This window comes from Lithobates pipiens, unplaced genomic scaffold, assembly GCF_037356315.1.
Source record: "Lithobates pipiens isolate NorthernLeopardFrog02 unplaced genomic scaffold, aLitPip1_a1.2 Scaffold_35, whole genome shotgun sequence".
In the NCBI taxonomy this organism is placed as follows: domain Eukaryota; kingdom Metazoa; phylum Chordata; class Amphibia; order Anura; family Ranidae; genus Lithobates; species Lithobates pipiens.
The window spans coordinates 16,124,710-16,149,179 of record NW_027507811.1 but is presented as its reverse complement, the minus strand read 5'-3'; the positions used below and the strand labels follow the sequence as shown (position 1 = coordinate 16,149,179).

The following is a 24,470-nucleotide window of genomic DNA, read 5'->3' as shown; positions in this document are numbered from 1 at the left end:
GCCCATCAGAGCTGCCTATCAGTGCCACCTATCTTCTCCTCCAGTGCCCACCACTGCCACCTATCAGTGCCCCCCACCAGTGCTGCCTATCAGTGTCCCCCACCAGTGCTGCCTATCAGTGCCCCCACCAGTGCTGCCTATCAGTGCCCCCACCAGTGCTGCCTATCAGTGCCCCCACCAGTGCTGCCTATCAGTGCCCCCACCAGTGCTGCCTATCAGTGCCCCCACCAGTGCTGCCTATCAGTGCCCCCACCAGTGCTGCCTATCAGTGCCACCTATCTTGACCTCCAGTGCCCACCACTGCCAGCTATTAGTGCCCACCAGTGTGGTATATTAGTGCCCACAAGTGCCACCTATCAGTGCCACCTATCTTCCCCTCCAGTGCCCACTACTGCCACCTATCTTCCCCTCCAGTGCCCACTACTGCCACCTATCAGTGCCCACTACTGCCACCTATCAGTGCCCACCAGTGCCCACTACTGCCACCTATCAGTGCCCCCCACCAGTGCTGCCTATCAGTGCCACCTATCTTGCCCTCCAGTGCCCACCACTGCCAGCTATTAGTGCCCACCAGTGTGGCATATTAGTGCCCACAAGTGCCACCTATCAGTGCCACTTATCTTCCCCTCCAGTGCCCACTACTGCCACCTATCTGTGCCCACCAGTGCCATCTATCAGTGCCCACCACTTCCACTTATCAGTGCCATCTAAATTCCCCTCCAGTGTGGCATATCAGTGCCCATCAGTGCCACCTATCACTGCCTACCAGTGCAGCATATTAGTGCCACCTCATCAGCGCACATCAGTGAAGGAGAAAAATTACTTACTTACAAAATTTACTGGCAGAAAAAGAAGGAAAAACTAATTTTTTTTTCAAAGTTTAGTCTTTTTTTTTTTGTAAAAAAAAATAAAAATCTGAGCAATGATTAAATACCATAAAAAAAATAAAAATAAAAAAAACTGCGAAGAAAAAAAGATAAAAAAAAAAAAAATTTGGGTGCAGTGTAGCATGACCGCGCAATTGTCATCCAAAGTGCGACTGTTCTGAAAGCTGAAAATTTCCCTGGGCAGGAAGGGGTGGGTGGGGGGGGGGGGGGGGGGGTGAAAGTGCCCGGTATTGAGGCGGTTAAGCACTAGAGAGTCCTGGTGCCCATTTCTGCTACAGCAACACAGGGGCATTTTTGATGCCTTCCTCCTTCCATTTCAATGCAAGTCAATGGGGAGGTGCACTTCACTGACCGAAAATAAATCAAGAAGGAAGCAAGCGGGGCTTTAAACACTGCATCGAAAAGGTGACGATACCGGCAGTCATTTAAATTCGATATAAATTAAAAAATTGAATAGAAATACAATTATTTATGAAAATTATATATTTTTTTTAAATAATAATATTAATAGTAATATTATAATAATAATAATATAATAATAATAATATAATAATAATATTATAATAATAATAATATTATAATGATAATAATATTATAATGATAATAATATTATAATAATAATACTATAATAATAATATAATAATAATATTATAATAATATAATAATAATAATATAATAATAATAATAATAATATAATAATAATAATAATAATATAATAATAATAATAAAATAATAATATAATAATAATAATAATAATAATAATATTATTAATAATAATATAATAATATAAAAATAATAAAATAATAAATAAAATAATAATAATAAATAAATAATAATAATAAATAAAAATAAAATAAAATAAAAATAAAATAAAATAAAAATAATAAATAATATATAATTTACGTTACGTCGGTTTCGTTTTCAGGTACAGCCTGAATTTTCTGTTTCAGCACCAGAATTTCCATTTTCGGTGTACCACTAGTTAATCTGGAAAACAGAGTGTTGTGTCACCCCCAGACCCCCCACCCCCCAAGATACAGCCATGTGGATGTACGCTGCCCTCTTTTACTTTCATCATAAAAAATATATTACATTAAAATGCAGTTTTATTACTCAGATAGGTACATTATCTATATCAGCGATCATTCATGTATTTAATATGTGGCCCAAGACAATTCCTCTTCATCCAATGTGGCCCCCGGGAGGTCCAATGGTTGGACACCCCTGATCCAGATCAAATGCTTCCTGGCAATCCTTTTCTGTTTTTATTTGAACATGATTTAAAATCCATACTTTACTCATAAAAGTAAAATAAAATATAAAGTGTTTCTGAATTTAGTGTTTATGACTTACTTGTGTCCTCCTGTAGAGAAGATTCCTCCGGTTTACTTTCCATAATCATCTCCCCCTCCTCCATAGACTGCTGATCTCCACTCACCAACCTCTCTTCTTCTTCTTCCTTTATATCCTCAACTTTGATGCATTTCTGTTCTTCTCCCTAAACCCCAAAAGATGAGAGAAAACACTTAAAAAAAAAAAAGGAACAAACAAATTTACATAGAAGAACGTCTACTTATAGAATAATTCTCAAGTTCTTTTGGGCCAGTTCCATCTACCTGATCATTCTCTTTATAATTATGATCTTCCTGGGTGGAATCCCGGGGATACAGAGGACAACCCTCCTCCATAGACTGCTGATCTCCACTCACCAACCTCTCTTCTTCTTCTTCTTCATTCTCAACTTTGATGTCTTTCCGTTCTTCATTCTAAATTCAAGTGATGGTAAAAAAAAATATAAAAACTGGAAAGACTACTTCAAATATAAAAGAGATTTTAAAATATCTTATATATATTTTAAGGTTCTCTCGTATTTGTTAATTTTTTTGCTGCCCAGTCCCATCTACCTGATCATACTCTGTATAGTTGTGAACTTCCTGGGTGGAATCCTGGGAACCCAGCAGAAGACAACTCTCCTCCATAGACTGCTGATCTCCACTCACCAACGGCTCTTCTTTTTCCTCCTTACTCTCAACTTCAATGTCTTTTCGCTCATCATCCTAAATTTCATAGAGGAGAAAATATGTGACATCTGGAAAAGTTGCTGTCAATGACACGGGATTACGTAGATGAATGTCTTCTCAGAGAATTAATTTTAAAGTTTTTTTTGCCCAGTTCCATCTACCTGATCATTCTCTGCATGGTTGTGATGTTCCTGGGTGAAATCCTGAGAATTCAGAAGACAACCCTCCTCCATAGAGGCGCCAGACCCCGCCCTTCTTTTGACCCCTCCCATTTCTCATAAGCCACACCCCTTATAGAAACCACCCACTCCGTCCCCTGTATTCCACTTGCTTCCACCTATAGCGTCAGCAGTATAAAGCTCGGCATCACAGATCAGGGTATATACACAGCTCGGCATCACAGATCAGGGTATATACACAGCTCGGCATCACAGATCAGGGTATATACACAGCTCGGCATCACAGATCAGGGTATATACACAGCTCAGCATCACAGATCAGGGTATATACACAGCTCGGCATCACAGATCAGGGTATATACACAGCTCGGCATCACAGATCAGGGTATATACACAGCTCGGCATCACAGATCAGGGTATATACACAGCTCGGCATCACAGATCAGGGTATATACACAGCTCGGCATCACAGATCAGGGTATATACACAGCTCGGCATCACAGATCAGGGTATATACACAGCTCGGCATCACAGATCAGGGTATATACACAGCTCGGCATCACAGATCAGGGTATATACACAGCTCGGCATCACAGATCAGGGTATATACACAGCTCGGCATCACAGATCAGGGTATATACACAGCTCGGCATCACAGATCAGGGTATATACACAGCTCGGCATCACAGATCAGGGTATATACACAGCTCGGCATCACAGATCAGGGTATAATACAGCTCGGCATCACAGATCAGGGTATACACAGCTCGGCATCACAGATCAGGGTATATACACAGCTCGGCATCACAGATCAGGGTATATACACAGCTCAGCATCACAGATCAGGGTATACACAGCTCGGCATCACAGATCAGGGTATATACACAGCTCGGCATCACAGATCAGGGTATATACACAGCTCGGCATCACAGATCAGGGTATATACACAGCTCGGCATCACAGATCAGGGTATATACACAGCTCGGCATCACAGATCAGGGTATATACACAGCTCGGCATCACAGATCAGGGTATATACACAGCTCGGCATCACAGATCAGGGTATATACACAGCTCGGCATCACAGATCAGGGTATATACACAGCTCGGCATCACAGATCAGGGTATATACACAGCTCGGCATCACAGATCAGGGTATATACACAGCTCGGCATCACAGATCAGGGTATATACACAGCTCGGCATCACAGATCAGGGTATATACACAGCTCGGCATCACAGATCAGGGTATATACACAGCTCGGCATCACAGATCAGGGTATATACACAGCTCGGCATCACAGATCAGGGTATATACACAGCTCGGCATCACAGATCAGGGTATATACACAGCTCGGCATCACAGATCAGGGTATATACACAGCTCGGCATCACAGATCAGGGTATATACACAGCTCGGCATCACAGATCAGGGTATATACACAGCTCGGCATCACAGATCAGGGTATATACACAGCTCGGCATCACAGATCAGGGTATATACACAGCTCGGCATCACAGATCAGGGTATATACACAGCTCGGCATCACAGATCAGGGTATATACACAGCTCGGCATCACAGATCAGGGTATATACACAGCTCGGCATCACAGATCAGGGTATATACACAGCTCGGCATCACAGATCAGGGTATATACACAGCTCGGCATCACAGATCAGGGTATACACAGCTCGGCATCACAGATCAGGATATACACAGCTCGGCATCACAGATCAGGGTATACACAGCTCGGCATCACAGATCAGGGTATACACAGCTCGGCATCACAGATCAGGGTATACACAGCTCGGCATCACAGATCAGGGTATACACAGCTCGGCATCACAGATCAGGGTATATACAGCTCAGCATCACAGATTGGCGCAAACCAACTGAAAAATGACACTGTTAGTAATGAAGGACATAGGCATTTATCAGGTGATTATGTGTCATTACTGCTAGATAAACATTAACATTTTCTATATTTTAAGTCAACTGTTAAAGAATGCAATAAATGTACCACGAATCAGTGAATCCCCTGTATTCCACTTGCTTCCACCTATAGTGTCAGCAGTATAAAGCTCGGCACCAGAGATCAGGGTATATACACAGCTATATACACAGCTCTGCACCACAGATCAGGGTATATACACAGCTCTGCACCACAGATCAGGGTATATACACAGCTCGGCACCACAGATCAGGGTATATACACAGCTCGGCACCACAGATCAGGGTATATACACAGCTCGGCACCACAGATCAGGGTATATACACAGCTCGGCACCACAGATCAGGGTATATACACAGCTCGGCACCACAGATCAGGGTATATACACAGCTCGGCACCACAGATCAGGGTATATACACAGCTCGGCACCACAGATCAGGGTATATACACAGCTCGGCACCACAGATCAGGGTATATACACAGCTCGGCACCACAGATCAGGGTATATACACAGCTCGGCATCACAGATCAGGGTATATACACAGCTCGGCACCACAGATCAGGGTATATACACAGCTCGGCATCACAGATCAGGGTATATACACAGCTCGGCACCACAGATCAGGGTATATACACAGCTCGGCACCACAGATCAGGGTATATACACAGCTCGGCATCACAGATAAGAGATTACGTAGATGAATGTCTTCTCAGAGAATTAATTTTAAAGTTCTTTTTGCCCAGTTCCATCTACCTGATCATTCTCTGCATGGTTGTGATGTTCCTGGGTGAAATCCTGAGAATTCAGAAGACAACCCTCCTCCTACAGAGCGGCGACAGACCCCGCCCTTCTTTTGACCCCTCCCATTTCTAATAAACCACACCCCTTATAGAAACCACCCACTCCGTCCCCTGTATTCCACTTGCTTCCACCTATAGTGTCAGCAGTATAAAGCTCGGCATCACAGATCAGGGTATATACACAGCTCGGCATCACAGATCAGGGTATATACACAGCTCGGCATCACAGATCAGGGTATATACACAGCTCGGCATCACAGATCAGGGTATATACACAGCTCGGCATCACAGATCAGGGTATATACACAGCTCGGCATCACAGATCAGGGTATATACACAGCTCGGCATCACAGATCAGGGTATATACACAGCTCGGCATCACAGATCAGGGTATATACACAGCTCGGCATCACAGATCAGGGTATATACACAGCTCGGCATCACAGATCAGGGTATATACACAGCTCGGCATCACAGATCAGGGTATATACACAGCTCGGCATCACAGATCAGGGTATATACACAGCTCGGCATCACAGATCAGGGTATATACACAGCTCGGCATCACAGATCAGGGTATATACACAGCTCGGCATCACAGATCAGGGTATATACACAGCTCGGCATCACAGATCAGGGTATATACAGCTCGGCATCACAGATCAGGGTATATACAGCTCGGCATCACAGATCAGGGTATATACACAGCTCGGCATCACAGATCAGGGTATATACAGCTCGGCATCACAGATCAGGGTATATACACAGCTCGGCATCACAGATCAGGGTATATACAGCTCGGCATCACAGATCAGGGTATATACAGCTCAGCATCACAGATCGGCGCAAACCAACTGAAAAATGACACTGTTAGTAATGAAGGACATAGGCATTTATCAGGTGATTATGTGTCATTACTGCTAGATAAACATTAACATTTTCTATATTTTAAGTCAACTGTTAAAGAATGCAATAAATGTACTACGAATCAGTAAATCCCCTGTATTCCACTTGCTTCCACCTATAGTGTCAGCAGTATAAAGCTCTGCACCACAGATCAGGGTATATACACAGCTCGGCACCACAGATCAGGGTATGTACACAGCTCGGCACCACAGATCAGGGTATGTACACAGCTCGGCACCACAGATCAGGGTATGTACACAGCTCGGCACCACAGATCAGGGTATATACACAGCTCGGCACCACAGATCAGGGTATGTACACAGCTCGGCACCACAGATCAGGGTATGTACACAGCTCGGCACCACAGATCAGGGTATGTACACAGCTCGGCACCACAGATCAGGGTATGTACACAGCTCGGCACCACAGATCAGGGTATATACACAGCTCGGCATCACAGATCAGGGTATATACACAGCTCGGCATCACAGATCAAGGTATATACACAGCTCGGCATCACAGATCAAGGTATATACACAGCTCGGCATCACAGATCAAGGTATATACACAGCTCGGCATCACAGATCAAGGTATATACACAGCTCGGCATCACAGATCAAGGTATATACACAGCTCGGCATCACAGATCAAGGTATATACACAGCTCGGCATCACAGATCAGGGTATCTACACAGCTCGGCATCACAGATCAGGGTATATACACAGCTCGGCATCACAGATCAGGGTATATACACAGCTCGGCATCACAGATCAGGGTATATACACAGCTCGGCATCACAGATCAGGGTATGTACACAGCTCGGCATCACAGATCAAGGTATATACACAGCTCGGCATCACAGATCAGGGTATAATACAGCTCGGCATCACAGATCAGGGTATATACAGCTCGGCATCACAGATCAAGGTATATACAGCTCTGCATCACAGATCAGGGTATATACAGCTCCGCATCACAGATCAGGGTATATACAGCCCCGCATCACAGATCAGGGTATATACAGCCCCGCATCACAGATCAGGGTATATACAGCCCCTCATCACAGATCAAGGTATATACAGCTCCGCATCACAGATCAGGGTATATACAGCTCAGCATCACAGATCAGCGCAAACCAACTGAAAAATGACACTGTTAGTAATGAAGGACATAGGCATTTATCAGGTGATTATGTGTCATTACTGCTAGATAAACATTAACATTTTCTATATTTTAAGTCAAATGTTAAAGAATGCAATAAATGTACTACGAATCAGTGAATTTTTTTAAACAGTAAACAAACTTTATTGTACAACAAAAAAAAAAAAAAAAAAAAAAAAACCTCTGAATCAGAGTAAAAGGGGACTGAATACAAAATGCACGCCACATTCACATTAGCGCCAGTAGAACTATTTGAAAAGAAATTGCGCTCTCCTTTCTTTCTGGCTTGCAAATTTCTCAATGACCTTCTGGTTGAAGTCAGTCATCTCTGCCACCACTCTCTTTTCCAATGACAGCGTGGCCAACGCATTCAGCCTCTCCTGGGTCATGCTGTTTCTCAGAAAAGTCTTGATCCTTTTTAAGGTCGAGAAGCACCTCTCAGGTTCTGCTGTGGTCATGGGTGTGGTGATGAGGATCTTTAGCAGAGTGACAGTCTCTCCAAATACTTTTTCAAGATTGTTCTTCATAAAAAGCTGGAATAGGGCCACGGCACCATTACACCTTCTGAACTCTTCTGTGCCGTAGATGAGACGAAGCTCGGTCTTTAACTTACTCTCATTGAGCAGTGGGTAGGCCTTCAAAGTCTCACTCAGTGCATCCTCCGGAAACTCCATTGCGTACTGTTCAAACCTGTCTGCTTGAAGCAAGGTGGCACTAACGAGGTGGTTTGTGAAGGAGAAACGTCGCAGGGTGTGTAAGAGTATGGCATCACAGACCTATAGAGCGAAGGATAAAAATAAAAAATGATGTAGTGATGACAAAACGTCAATGTCATCTACCGTTAGCTCCCTGAGCATCAGAAATGCATGAAACTTGACTTATTTACCAAGAAGGTCTTGTCCATGTGTACGGAGTTCTGAGAAATGATGGATTCAAACACTGAAACTGATCTCCCTTCATAACTTAAAACTGGTCGTTTTAAAATATTCAGTTTTAAGTAGAACTGGGCGATTTTCGCAGACTAGGCCAAAGCTCCGGTCTCACCTACAAACTCCTGCCCGCAGCTCCTCAGGACCGGCGCGGTGTCAGCGGCGGTCCTGCGGAGCTGCAGGCAGGAGTTTTTTTTTTTTTAAGGAGAGGCTGCGGCTTCGGCCTAGTCTGCGGTGTCTGGCCTTGTGGACTAGGCCAAAGCTGCGGCCTCGCCTAAAAACCCCTTCCCGCAGCACCGCGCCGGACCTGGTAGAAAAAATAAATAAATCGATTTGCTGAAGTTTTGAATCGATTTGACCTCTCAACTCGATTCATATAAAAAAAAAAAAAAAAAAAAAAAAAAAACACGATTTTTTTCCCCAGCCCTAGTTTTAAAGCGGGAGTCCGCCGGGACTCCGCGTTTTTTTTTTTTTTTTTTAAAGCCAGCAACTACAAATACTGCAGCTGCTGACTTTTAAAATAATGACACTTACCTGTCCAGCGCGCCCGCGATGTCGGCACCCGAAGCCGATCTCTAGATCGTCTGTAAGGTGCTGCCGCCGCCATCTTGCGTATGGGAATCAGGAAATGGAGCCTTTCGGCTTCATTTCCCGGTTCCCTACTGCGCATGCGCGAATCGCGCTGCGCAATAAGGACGGTCCCCGCTGCCTCTGGGATCTGTGTGTTTCCCAGCAGGCATCGCGGCACTTGCGGAAAGGGGCGGGCACTTGCGGAAAGGGGCGTAATCTACGCCCCTTTCCGCAGAGAGCTATCCCGGAAGTGGGTGCAGAATACCTGTACTGTACAGGTATCTGCACCCCCCTCCCCCCTGAAAGGTGCCAATTGTGGCGCCGGAGGGGGGGGGTTCCGATGAGCGGAGGTCCACTTTAGGGTGGACCTCCGCTTTAAGTTATAAAGGTAGATTAGTTTCAGTGGTTTTGAATCCATAACTTCTCAGAACGCCATATACAGGGACAAGACATGCTTAGTAAATATGTCAAGTTTCATGCATTTCTGATGCAGCTAACAGAGATGAAGGCTGTAATACTAATGTTATCCACTAGAGCAGTGGTCTCCTAACTGTGGCCGGGGGGGCAGATGTGGCCCTTTGCTTGATTTTTTCCGGCCCTTAGGGCACTATTTCATTAATGGACACCAACAAAGGGGCACACAGTTCCTCCCAAAGACACCAACAATGAGGCCCAATGATGGGGGGGGGACCATTCTTCCCAATGACTCCAAGATGGGGCACAATTCCACCAAAGACGGGGTACCATTCTTCCCAATTATATAAAAAAATGGGGTCCAATGACACAAACACCAGTGATGGGGGACAATTTCTAACAATGACACCAACGTAATTCCCCTCACTGACACCAAAGATGGGGTATTATTTACTCCAACTGATGTTGGGACTTTTTCTGCTTCCGATGGCCACAATCTGACCCTCCTAAGGCTAGGTTCACACCATAGCGATGCGGGAACGCCGCGAATCCGCGGCGTTTTCCCGCATTGCATGCCTCCTGTCGGCAGTTCACACTGCCCTATGCGGACTGCTGGGAGTGTCAATGAAATCTTAATGACACCCCCAGACCAGTCCGCATATCGCAGTGCGATCTGCAAACTCGGACAGGAATCGGATCCGATTCTGCTGCGGACCAAAAAAAGGGTCCTGTGCGAGTTTGCGGCGGGTGTGATGCGAATTCAGCCATACTATCTGTATGGCTGAACTCGCATCACACAGACAGATCGGATGTGATTTGCACTGCAGTGCGGTGCGAATCACATCCGGATCTCTCACCCGCAGCGGTGTGAACCCAGCCTAAAGTCTAAGCCCACGTACACACGGTCGGAGATTTTGCCAACCAAATCCGTCGGATTTTGCCCGTCGGATTTAGTCCGAAACTGTTGCATACACACGGTCGGGCCAAGTTGGCGAAAAATCCGATCTTTCAGAACGTGATGACGTAATTTCGTTACGATGGGACTACATTCAGGCTAGTAGCCAATAGCTTTGATGTAGGAATTTGATCTGAGCATGCGTGGCACTTGGTCCGATGAAAATGCTCTACACATGATCGGATTAGGTCCTTCCGGCCCAGTTGGTTGGGAAATATTTCCAACATGTTGGAAAATTGGGTCGGACGGAGATTCGGACGGAATCAGTCCGATGCATACCACACACAGTCGGATTATCTGACGACACGGTCCGAAAGAGACTCATTCCGACAGATTCTCCGACCGTGTGTACGGGCTTAAAGGACAGTAAACTGGCCCTTTGTATAGAAAGTTTGGAGACCCCTGCACTAGAGGGAATAACGAATCCTTTTAGATCACGTCATTTTTATATGAATATTGTAAGAAAAATATTTCTTTCCAATCTTCATATCTATAAAAGGAGGGAGCTATCAAAAAGACAAATATTGCAACAAATAAAAAATAAATAAAAAAACTCACCTCGGTTGCAATGCGTTGACGTTCTCCTGGATTCAGCGAACACTGCCTCGTTGGTTGAGAGCCACCTTCACTGCTTTGGTCGACCAGGGATGGGATAGAATCTCTGCAAAATGTATGAGAAATAATAATAATAATAATAATAATAATAAAAATAATAGCAACAACAACGCATGGAAAAGGAGGAATACAGCTGCTACCTGATCTTCTGCATGTCCTGCTGGAACTGCTGGATGCTCCCCTTAATGTGGGCTGAGTCTATGTCCTTCTTCTGGAGTTTGGCATCGAGGAGGTCCACATGCGGCACGATGTTGTGGAAAAGTGTCAGAAAAAAATTAAAGTCCTGATCCTCCAGCAGCACGGCAAAGCCTGCTGCCTCTCTCATGGTTTCAAGGTCAACGTCAACCGAGTCTTGCATAATTTCAAAACAGCGGATGAGGTCCTCTCTGTGCTCAAACACTGTATTGACGGCACGGCTGCGGAAGTTCCATCTGACGCGGCTTGATGTCGGTAGTCTGTGGGCAGCTACTTGATCGAGGACATCTGTGCGCTCGGGTGATCTTGCAAAAAAGCCGGCAAATCCTCCAAGGTTAGCAAAAAAGAGACTCACTTTGGGCATTTGAGAAGTGGCCTGTTGCATTATCAGATTGAGCCGATGTGCATAGCAGTGGATGTAATGGGCATTTGGGTACACGTCTTGTATCTTTTGAACCCCTGCAGTGGTACCCCTCAGCACGCTGGCTCCAACATACGCTTGGGAGATGAGTTTATGCTTCTGATCCCCTGGAAGGATGACAGCGAGACGCTCTTGTAGTGCTGTAGCGATGGAATCCTTTGTGGTCGAATGCAGAGGAATAAACTCAAAAAACCTCTCCTGTACGTTGCTTTTGGCATCAATGTAGCGCAGTACAAGCACAAGTTGGCACTGTGTGGCAATATCGGTGGTATCGTCGGCCTGGACTGAGATAAAATCGCTGCTCCGTGCTTCTTGGATAATGTGCTCCTTCACGACAGACGACATACATTCCAACAGCTCGTCCTGCACGGTTTTCGAAGTTCCCTCAAAAACAGTGGCCTTCTTGAGGTGCTCTTTCAAAACTCCATCAAGAGAAGCAACAAAGTCAACCGAGCCACAGAAATCCGGATTATACAATCTCTCACTCTCATCGTGGCCACGCAAAGCCAGCTCGAACGCACCACAACATTTCACAGAGTCTATTATTCTAGACAGGACCTGTCGATTTTTGGTGACCTCTTCGTTGTGTCTTCTAATGCCAGTTCTGTAGCCTGCATCTAGCTGTTCACCAATGCTACGCTTCCCAAAAAACTCCAGCCTCATAATGTTGTCAAGATGGCTTTGGGTAGTTTCATGCCGCTTGCACTTTGCAGTGAGATGCTTTAGGTCGCAAACCCCTGTTGATATCCACAACGTGTTGGTGCCAGGACTTTGAAACAGCAAACAGGGAAAACAATAATAGGCATGAGTCACGTCACATCCAGCCAGCCAACTCCATTTACTATAAGGAGCGGCGGAAAAGCTTCGAGTGTAAACTTGACCGCGGTCACTTGACCTCTGCTGAATTTGCAATTTGGGTTGATGTGGTCCAAGCTCTTTTACCCTCTTTTTTTCTTCATCTGAACGCCTTGTGAAGGGAAATAGTTTCAAAGATGGAACTGAATTTTCATTCATTTTGGAAACATTTTCCACCGTGATTGGTACCTATGAGTCAAATGACAATCTGGGTAAGTTTAAAAGAGAGATAGGTATGGCATTGCCAAATGCAAGTGTCCATTTCATCAAAAGCAGCCTCACTGTGCCCATAATGAGGGGTTCCCACCATGCCTGTGCTGAATTCCCAGATCTGTACACCTGCAGACTGCTGTGCCCATTATGAGAGGTCCCCACCATCCCTGTGCTGAGTTCCTGGGTCTGTACACCCGCTGTGTGCATTATCAGGGGTTCCCACCACGCCTGTGCCGAGTTCCCGGGTCTGTACACCTGCTGGCTGCAGTGCCCATTATAAGGGGTTCCCACCATCCCTGTGCCGAGTTCCTGGGTCTGTACACCAGTAGTGCCCATTATGAGGGGTTACCACCATTCCTGTGCTGAGTTCCTGGGTCTGTACACCTGCTGTGCCCATAATGAGGGGTTCCCACCATCCCTGTGCCAAGTTCCTGGGTCTGTACACCAGCTGTATGCATTATTGGGGGTTTCGCCATCCCTGTGCTGAGTTCCTGGGTCTGTACACCTGCTGTGCCCATAATAAAGGGGTTCCCACCATCCCTGTGCTAAGTTCCTGGGTCTGTACACCAGCTGTATGCATTATTGGGGGTTTCGCCATCCCTGTGCTGAGTTCCTGGGTCTGTACACCTGCTGTGCCCATTATGAGGGGTTCCCACAATGCCCATGTTGAGTTCCCAGGTCTGTACACCTGCTGGCTGCTGTGCCCATTATAAGGGTCCCCACTAGCGCTGCAACTAATGATTATTTCCATAATCGATTAATCGGCCGATTATTTTTTCGATTAATCGGATAAAATCATATTAAAAAAAAAATAAAAAAAAAATAAAAAAAAAAACGCACAATATGAAAAATAAACGCACAATGTAAAAATGAATCAATTATCAAATGTTGATCTATAAATTATACCACGTGATGAATATATATCTCAGAGCGCACAATGACTAAATAAAAAAGCCAATACTATTAAAAATATATATATGAAAGAACGCTTGTCACAATTGAATTTAAATTGTGCAGATACATTAATGCAAATATTAGTCCTCTAATTAACAAGATTTGCACATTGCACAGATTTTACAAAAACACACCCACTAATTTCATTTTAATTTTTGTATATTTTACATTTCCTGGGGTTATAAAACATCAGAGTAGAGCGCTTTTACTACCTGTATTTATAACATTGGTATACTGTTCCAACTTTTTGTTGCGAGCCTGGGGTAGTGGCAGCCCTCTTATATCCACCGTTCTTTTGCAGCTTATCCATAGCGCAAACCCCCTTTTTTCTGTTATTATCTGTCCAACTCCGCCCGCCCGCAAGTCTCCGCCCGCTTCAGTCCATACTTTTTCTCTGCCGCTAAAGAAATATCCTGCGCATGCGCTGTTAATAGCATTGAAGTGGCGCATGCGCGGTAAAGGGCCGCCGTCAGCTGTTTCAGTGACGGTGTAGTGTCATATTTTGCTGCCTATCACAGAATGCTACGGAAGTGACGTTGCCGCCAGAAATTGCGTACTGCGTAAGCGCATAGCGTTCCAAACACTCGCGCCGTGCGTTCCAACATAGTTTCGGCAATGCGGTTCAGCGAAACCATCACATAATGTTACGGAAGTGACGTTACAGACAACACAAACACTGGGCCGTGCGTTACAACACTAATACTTCCCTTGTTACCTCGTATCATTATTTACCAACCATGCTGAGCTACGTGCCGTGTTAGGTTCTGCATTGCTGGGACTTGTAGTGCCTATCCTGAGCTACCTGCTTCAATGTTCAGTGTCCTCATCCCTATCCCCCTGCTTCAATGTTCAGTGTCCTCATCCCTATCCCCCTGCTTCAATGTTCAGTGTCCTCATCCCTATCCCCCTGCTTCAATGTTCAGTGTCCTCATCCCCATCACCGAGCTTCAATGTTCAGTGTCCTCATCCCCATCCCCGAGCTTCAATGTTCAGTGTCCTCATCCCTATCCCCGAGCTTCAATGTTCAGTGTCCTCATCCTTATCCCCCTGCTTCAATGTTCAGTGTCCTCATCCTTATCCCCGTGCTTCAATGTTCAGTGTCCTCATCCTTATCCCCCTGCTTCGATGAGGACACTGAACATTGAAGCTCGGGGATAGGGATGAGGACACTGAACATTGAAGCAGGGGGATAAGGATGAGGACATTGAACATTGAAGCCTGGGGATAGGGATGAGGACACTGAACATTGAAGCACAGGGATAAGGATGAGGACACTGAACATTGAAGCAGGGGGATAAGGATGAGGACACTGAACATTGAAGCAGGGGGATAAGGATGAGGACACTGAACATTGAAGCACGGGGATAAGGATGAGGACACTGAACATTGAAGCACAGGGATAAGGATGAGGACACTGAACATTGAAGCATGTAGCTCAGGATAGGCACTACAAGTCCCAGCAATGCAGAACCTAACACGGCACGTAGCTCAGCATGGTTGGTAAATAATGATACTAGGTAACAAGGGAAGTATTAGTGTTGTAATGCACGGCCCAGTGTTTGTGTTGTCTGTAACTTTATGTGATGGTTTCGCTGAACAGTATTGCCGAAACTATGTTGGAACGCACGGCGCGAGTGTTTGGAACGCTTTGCGCATGCGCAGTACGCAATTTCTGGCGGCAACCTCACTTCCGTAGCATTCTGTGATAGGCAGCAAAATATGACACTACAACGGAGCCGCACCGGAAGTGACGGGGTTACAATTCACAACACCGCCGCCGGGTGTGCCAAGATGGCCGCCAGCTCCGGAGCTAGGCCGAAGCCGCGGCCTTTCCTAAGGCCGCAGCCACGGACCGCTCTGCGGATCGCATGGTGCGGACCAACTAATCAATAATGAAAATTGTTGACAACGATTTTCATTATCGATTATTATCGATGATGTCGATTAATTGTTTCAGCCCTAGTCCCCACCATCCCTGTGCCCAGTTCCCGGGTCTGTATACCCTCTGTGTGCATTATCAATGGTCCCACCAGCCCTGTGCTGAGTTTCCGGGTCTGTATAACCTCTCTGTGCATTATCAGGGGTCCCACATCCCTGTGCAGAGTTCCCGGGTCTGTACACCCTTTGTGAATGAATGAATGAATGAATGAATGAAATACTTATATAGCGCACAATGCGAACTGAATCGCCTCTAGGTACCCATTATGGAGGGGTTCCCACCATCTCTGTGCTGAGTTCCCGGTTCTGTACACCCTTTGTGCCCATTATGAGGGGTTCTCACCATCACTGTGCTGAGTTTCAAGGTCTGTATACCCTCTGAGTGCATTATCAGGGGTCCCACCATCCCTGTGCCGAGTTCCCGGGTCTGTACACCCTTTGTGCCCATTATGAGAGGTTCCCACCATCTCTGTGCTGAGTTCTCGGTTCTGTACACCCTTTGTGCCCATTATGAGGGGTTCCCACCATCCCTGTGCTGAGTTCCAGGGTCCGTATACCCTCTGTGTGCATCAGGGGTCCCACCATCCCTGTGCTGAGTTCCCAGGTCGGTACACTCGCTGTACGCAATATGAGGGGTTCCACCATCCCTGTGCCGAATTCCTGGGTCTGTACACCCACTGTACGCATTATCGGTGGTTCCACCATCCCTGTGCCGAGTTCCTGGCTGGCTTTTATACTGTGGCAATAGACTTAACAGGACACATTATGTCGGTTCAATCTGATCACCGCATTTTTCCAGCTGTTCTGGATGCATGTTTATTCAATATTGCCATGTGAAAAACACAGCCAGAAATTTTCAGTTTATCTTGGAAAAACAATAGCCATCAGTTGTTATTATTTCAGGGTATTTCCCTTTAGATTGCACACTTGAAAGGCAGTATAGACAAGGGATCTCCAAACTATGGCACGAGAACCACATCCAACCCACTACAAGATTTTACCCAGTCTGCAGCAACTCCGATACGCTGGGGGCTTCTTACATAAAGGGAGGAGGAGTGGCTCTTGGATGTGATGAGGGGGCTTCTAATGTGAAAGGGGGATTCTGATGTGATTAGGGGTGCCTGGTGTGAAAGGAGGGACTCCTATGTCATGGGGAGCATCTGATATGAAAGAGGTATTATGATAGAAGTGGCTTCTGATGTAAAAGGCTGGACTGATATTTTCATCCCACAAATCTATATGTGATGTACAGAGCCCGGTGTATAATGTAGAGCCTGGTATGATGTACAGGGCCCTGTGTATAATGTAGAGCCTGGTACATGATGCACAGAGCCCTATGTATAATGTAGAGCCTGGTATATGATGTACTACACAGGGCTCTGCACATCATATACCAGGCTCTACATTATACTCTGTACATCATACACCGGGCTCTACATTATACACAGGGCTCTGTACATCATATACCAGGCTCTACATTACACACAGGGCTCTGTACATCATATACCAGGCTCTACATTACACACAGGGCTCTGTACATCATATACCAGGCTCTACATTACACACAGGGCTCTGTACATCATATACCAGGCTCTACATTACACACAGGGCTCTGTACATCATATACCAGGCTCTACATTACACACAGGGCTCTGTACATCATATACCAGGCTCTACATTACACACAGGGCTCTGTACATCATATACCAGGCTCTACATTACACACAGAGCTCTGTACATCATATACCAGGCTCTACATTACACACAGGGCTCTGTACATCATATACCAGGCTCTACATTACACACAGGGCTCTGTACATCATATACCAGGCTCTACATTACACACAGGGCTCTGTACATCATATACCAGGCTCTACATTACACACAGGGCTCTGTACATCATATACCAGGCTCTACATTACACACAGGGCTCTGTACATCATATACCAGGCTCTACATTACACACAGGGCTCTGTACATCATATACCAGGCTCTACATTACACACAGGGCTCTGTACATCATATACCAGGCTCTACATTACACACAGGGCTCTGTACATCATATACCAGGCTCTACATTACACACAGGGCTCTGTACATCATATACCAGGCTCTACATTACACACAGGGCTCTGTACATCATATACCAGGCTCTACATTACACACAGAGCTCTGTACATCATATACCAGGCTCTACATTACACACAGGGCTCTGTACATCATATACCAGGCTCTACATTACACACAGGGCTCTGTACATCATATACCAGGCTCTACATTACACACAGGGCTCTGTACATCAAATACCAGGCTCTACATTACACACAGGGCTCTGTACATCATATACCAGGCTCTACATTACACACAGAGCTCTGTACATCATATACCAGGCTCTACATTACACACAGGGCTCTGTACATCATATACCAGGCTCTACATTACACACAGGGCTCTTATATGGGCGAAGGGTTAAGGGACTTTAAGTGAAATGTGACCTGGTAAGGTCATCTATTTCCATCCCTTGGGACTTAATATGAAACACTGACCTGGTAAGGTCAAGTATTTCCATCCATGTAGTGGTCAAAAAAGGGGGGAGAGCAACAGGGGCGGGACTTTAAATGAAGTGCGAAATTTATGATAGAATAGTGTAAATTGGCGAACAATTGAGAAATTTTAATAAGTTCATAAAAATATAACATAAACATGATTAAATCATTTACAATGGATAAGAGATAAACATGATTAAATCATTTACAATGGATAAGAGATACTAGCAATACATAATAATAATAAATTCATAAAGAATATAATATGTACACAATTAAATCCGTTGTAGTTGATGCGAAGCATTAACAATACGTCGTAGCAGCATATAAGTAAAATATGAACGTAACAAAATTCCACAGTTCACCAAATAGAGTTGGTATAAAACCATAAAGCAACAAATAGTGCCTGCATAACGGGTAGCCTCAGTATTCTATGAACAGTATTTGGACAGAGCAACTGTAAAAAGTTGAATGCGATTAGGAAAAACACGACTTCAATAGCTCTACGCGTTTCGTGGCTGATCGCCACTCATCAGGAGCAAGCGTGTACGGTAGCTACAATGAAAAAGAGGATATCAGTATAATATAATAATAGTAACAAGCATGGCATAACGGTGGGGTAATAGGCCAAACCCCACATAAAGTACATGCTTACAAATTATGATTCCCTTGGTGGTGACTGTCAGTCGGGCTCCACCAGCCGAATCGGGGACACTTCCCCCCGGGGAAGTGATCACTAATCACTATCCTGTCCTGGTTCTTCCCACACAGGTTTATCTCGTGGGTGTTTATCTGCCTTGGTTGGCGCCCTGTGGGTAGCCCTCGCGGCTCTGCCCATCTCAGCTCCCCGGGGGGAAGTGTCCCCGATTCGGCTGGTGGAGCCCGACTGACAGTCACCACCAAGGGAATCATAATTTGTAAGCATGTACTTTATGTGGGGTTTGGCCTATTACCCCACCGTTATGCCATGCTTGTTACTATTATTATATTATACTGATATCCTCTTTTTCATTGTAGCTACCGTACACGCTTGCTCCTGATGAGTGGCGATCAGCCACGAAACGCGTAGAGCTATTGAAGTCGTGTTTTTCCTAATCGCATTCAACTTTTTACAGTTGCTCTGTCCAAATACTGTTCATAGAATACTGAGGCTACCCGTTATGCAGGCACTATTTGTTGCTTTATGGTTTTATACCAACTCTATTTGGTGAACTGTGGAATTTTGTTACGTTCATATTTTACTTATATGCTGCTACGACGTATTGTTAATGCTTCGCATCAACTACAACGGATTTAATTGTGTACATATTATATTCTTTATGAATTTATTATTATTATGTATTGCTAGTATCTCTTATCCATTGTAAATGATTTAATCATGTTTATCTCTTATCCATTGTAAATGATTTAATCATGTTTATGTTATATTTTTATGAACTTATTAAAATTTCTCAATTGTTCGCCAATTTACACTATTCTATCATAAATTTCGCACTTCATTTAAAGTCCCGCCCCTGTTGCTCTCCCCCCTTTTTTGACACACAGGGCTCTGTACATCATATACCAGGCTCTACATTATACACAGAGCTCTGTACATCACATACCAGGCTCTACATTATACACAGAGCTCTGTACACCATTCACCAGGCTCTGTACATCATATATGCTGTCAATGATAAGAGATCACGTAGATTAATGTCTTTGCAGAGAATTAATTTGGAGTTCTTTTTGCCCAGTTCCATCTACCTGATCATTATCTGCACAGCTGTTATGTTCCTGGGTGAAATCCTCAGAATTCAGAGAACAACTCTCCTCCATAGACTGCTGATCTCCACTCACCAAAGACTCTTCTTTTTTTACCTCAACTTTGATGTCCTTTAGATCTTCATCCTAAACCCCAAAAATTCCAAATCACAAAATAAAATTTTATTACATAATAGAACGTCCTCTCATATCTTAGAACACTTATTTCTTGGGTCTAAATTTTCAGTCCAACTTACCTGATGATGGTGGGGGATGGTGTGACCTTCCTGTGTGGAATACAGAGGACGGGGACATCTCTCTGGTGGGTTCCCATTACTGGATCCATCTGTAGGAAACACACACACTGACTGAATACATTGTTTCTATGTGTTTATCAGATGATGGGGGATCTAGGTGGAGCCTCCGTACTGCTCTCTCCTTTACAATAAAGTCTCCTCTTACCCGGTGATGTGAGGGGCGGCTGATTGTCCATCATGACGTCCTTGTAGAGATCCTTGTGTCCTTCTATATACTCCCACTCCTCCATGGAGAAATAGACAGTGACATCCTGACACCTTATAGGAACCTGACACACACAATGATACAGTCACCATCCAGACACATCCCTTGTCTGTTACTGGATAATGTCCCAGAATTCCCACCACCGCTCACCTCTCCTGTCAGCAGATCAATGATCTTCAGGGTGACTTCTAGAATCTTTTTGGCACTGGTTACCTCTGTTGTCAGGCAGTGAGGTGGAGGCACTGTGATGAGTCCAATGAAGACAGTGGTCGGTTGAATGACTCACCAGATATTTTCCTATAAAATCCTGTGTACAGAAAGTAATAGTTATCACAGCGGACTTCCCAAAATCCTCCTCACCTATCGGGTGAGGTCTGCATTCTATTAATAGAGATAAGAGTTATGACGGGAGTCACTTTGGGTGGGGGTCTGAAAAGTAAATTGAGCTTTGGCGCTAAAACCTTTTTGTGTACTATAAATATAAATGCTGATACTCTGAAGAGTTAAACGAGACCTAATGTGGAAGTCTCCCAAACTCCACTATATACGTGATATTTAACGAATTACGTGAAAAAAAAATATATATAAATGAAATGTGTGTCTATTATCTTACAACACAAACATGCACATGTGTAGTGAAAAATATGGTTAATCTGTCACAATTAAAAATATTAGGTGCTTTAGTGGAAAATCATATGCGAGCCAATAATTATGCTCAAAATCCTCAAAAGTGACAATCAGAAAAGCATTGTGAAAATACCAAGTAAAAACAACAAAAAAATCATATAATGTCCAACTAAAAATATTCAAAATCGCATCATCTAGTTGCTGGAAAAACGCATGGAACTTTTATCAGATGAGGAAGGTGAAGCAAGGTGACTGGTGTAAAAGGGTTGAATGCATTCCTCTCCGGTGCGCCACTCTGTGTTAGAAAAGAGATATATATATGCGCTCACCAGACACCAAACCCTCAATGGGTTAACCGAACAGTCACAGTATGAGCCACTGTGCAGCTTTCTTTGGGCTCTGCCTCTGCTGTGCTGTGGGGATATTTTGCACTCTTCCTTCCGTAAATGGTCCGTTTAGCGTTTATACATAAAGGGAAACAGAAGTACAGCCATAGTGCAATACTGTTGTATGAACGTTTTTGTTTATTTAAAATCAGGTTACTCACAAAGTCCGAAAAGACAAATCGCTATGAAATTGATTGCGCCGGCGTTGCTGCTTGAATAACAGTGTAAGGTGCACGTCCTAGGCCACGCCCAGGGCGTGGCCTAGGACGTGCACCTTACACTGTTATTCAAGCAGCAACGCCGGCGCAATCAATTTCATAGCGATTTGTCTTTTCGGACTTTGTGAGTAACCTGATTTTAAATAAACAAAAACTTTCATACAACAGTATTGCACTATGGCTGTACTTCTGTTTCCCTTTATGTATAAACGCTAAACGGACCATTTACGGAAGGAAGAGTGCAAAATATCCCCACAGCACAGCAGAGGCAGAGCCCAAAGAAAGCTGCACAGTGGCTCATACTGTGACTGTTCGGTTAACCCATTGAGGGTTTGGTGTCTGGTGAGCGCATATATATATCTCTTTTCTAACACAGAGTGGCGCACCGGAGAGGAATGCATTCAACCCTTTTACACCAGTCACCTTGCTTCACCTTCCTCATCTGATAAAAGTTCCATGCGTTTTTCCAGCAACTAGATGATGCGATTTTGAATATTTTTAGTTGGACATTATATGATTTTTTTGTTGTTTTTACTTGGTATTTTCACAATGCTTTTCTGATTGTCACTTTTGAGGATTTTGAGCATAATTATTGGCTCGCATATGATTTTCCACTAAAGCACCTAATATTTTTAATTGTGACAGATTAACCATATTTTTCACTACACATGTGCATGTTTGTGTTGTAAGATAATAGACACACATTTCATTTATATATATTTTTTTTTCACGTAATTCGTTAAATATCACGTATATAGTGGAGTTTGGGAGACTTCCACATTAGGTCTCGTTTAACTCTTCAGAGTATCAGCATTTATATTTATAGTACACAAAAAGGTTTTAGCGCCAAAGCTCAATTTACTTTTCAGATTTCTAGCCTATTCCCATTTATAGGGATAGGTTTCAAGCACAGGCAGCTTTAACCCCTTATAGTTCACTTCATTTTAGTTATTTTTAACCTGTCTGGTGAACAGGTAAATTTGTCCATAGCGCAATCTTATTTTTCCCTATTGCCACTTTGGGTGGGGGGTTTGTGGAACTCGGCTTACCTTGGAGTGCTCTGGAAACTCAGTTTGCAGCTCCCCTGGCCCCTCTTATGTGTAAATCACCCTGTGTCCATTAGGGGCACAGGGTGACTGAGAACCCCACTATGATCTGTGCTATTTATACACACTGTACAGCCACACTGGATTATATATCTATTGTAACATGTGCTTGAATAAAGAGAGTTTGATGTTTTTCACCCTACACTGAGTTACGGCTGGTGATTGGGTGTGCTAAAGCAGTGGTCATCAACCCCGTCTTCAGGGCCCACTAACAGGCCAGGTTTTATGTATTACCTTGGAGATGCAGACTAGAATACTGCAGTCACTGAGCAGCAAATTATATCACTTGTGATGTATTTCAGTCATCTTGCAAACCTGGCCTGTTAGTAGGCCCTGAGGATATGGTTGATGACCACTGTGCTAAAGGGTCTTGGATAGTGCTGGTTCTGGATAGAGGAAGCATTTACGGCGGACATAGTCCTGTTGAGGACAGGGGTTCGTCACAAGAGTGATGTCATGTGACCTCCCAGAATCCTCCTCATCTCTCCAGTCAAGTCTGCATTTCTATTTCAGAGACGAGTGATGCCATGTACAGGCTAATATTAAACCAGAGGCATGAATAGAATATTCAGGGCTCTGGTGCAAGAAACCATGAAGGGTCCCCACCAGGGGCATTGCTAGTTCTACAAAAGATCTCGAGCTGGAGCCCATAAGAGTGTAGCAAATAAAGAAAGTCATACGCTTCAATCCCCTGAGAGCCCCCCTCTTACATCAGGCAATGGGGGTCCCCAGACAGGCCCTCCCCCCTTGCAATGGGGGTCCCCAGACAGGCACTGCCCCCTTGCATCGGGGGGTCCCCAGACAGGCACTCCCCCCTTGCATCGGGGGGTCCCCAGACAGGCACTCCCCCCTTGCATCGGGGGGTCCCCAGACAGGCACTCCCCCCTTGCATCGGGGGTCCCCAGACAGGCCCTCCCCCCTTTGCATCGGGGGGTCCCCAGACAGGCCCTCCCCCCTTTGCATCTGGGGTCCCCAGACAGGCCCTCCCCTTGCATCTGGGGTCCCCAGACAGGCCCTCCCTCCCCTTGCATCTGGGGTCCCCAGACAGGCCCTCCCCCCCTTGCATCATGGTCCCCAGACAGGCCCCCCCTTGCATCATGGTCCCCAGATAGGCCCTCCCCCCTTACATCAGGGTCCCCAGACAGGCCCACCCTTACATCAGGGTTCCTAGAGAGCTCCCTCCTTCATCAGGGTCCCCAGACAGCCCCCCCCTACGTACATCGGGGTCACCATAGAGCACCCCCTCCAGAGGTTGCCTGTGTACCTGGCTGGTCTCCGCTGTCTGTTCACCTCCAACCCCCAGCACAGGGGGAGGTGGGAGGGGGCGATCGGCAGCTCTATGATGCCTGTGGAG

General features: G+C 45.0%; 2 protein-coding genes across 3 annotated transcripts in view; both read right to left on the bottom strand.

Moving 5' to 3' along the window:
• The window catches only part of LOC143956108 (uncharacterized), a 45,483-nt gene that overhangs the window by 3,018 nt on the left and 17,995 nt on the right, over positions 1–24,470 (bottom strand). The gene's annotated exons all lie outside the window — the stretch shown is intronic.
• The window catches only part of LOC143955573 (zinc finger MYM-type protein 1-like), a 78,275-nt gene that overhangs the window by 53,407 nt on the left and 398 nt on the right, over positions 1–24,470 (bottom strand). The window contains exons 2-8 of one of the 2 annotated variants that reach the window (XM_077465653.1): positions 20,930–21,086; positions 20,720–20,843; positions 20,515–20,603; positions 20,261–20,404; positions 11,533–13,052; positions 11,336–11,438; positions 8,074–8,685 (exon numbers count right to left, since the gene is read on the bottom strand). In XM_077465653.1, coding sequence (XP_077321779.1) covers positions 8,158–8,685; positions 11,336–11,438; positions 11,533–13,052; positions 20,261–20,404; positions 20,515–20,603; positions 20,720–20,804 — 2,469 coding nt within the window. In that variant the 5' untranslated portion in view covers positions 20,805–20,843; positions 20,930–21,086 and the 3' untranslated portion in view covers positions 8,074–8,157. Of the gene's footprint in view, positions 1–8,073; positions 8,686–11,335; positions 11,439–11,532; positions 13,053–20,260; positions 20,405–20,514; positions 20,604–20,719; positions 20,844–20,929; positions 21,087–24,470 lie in introns of those variants that run through there. The other variant, XM_077465654.1, reaches the window with a different exon arrangement.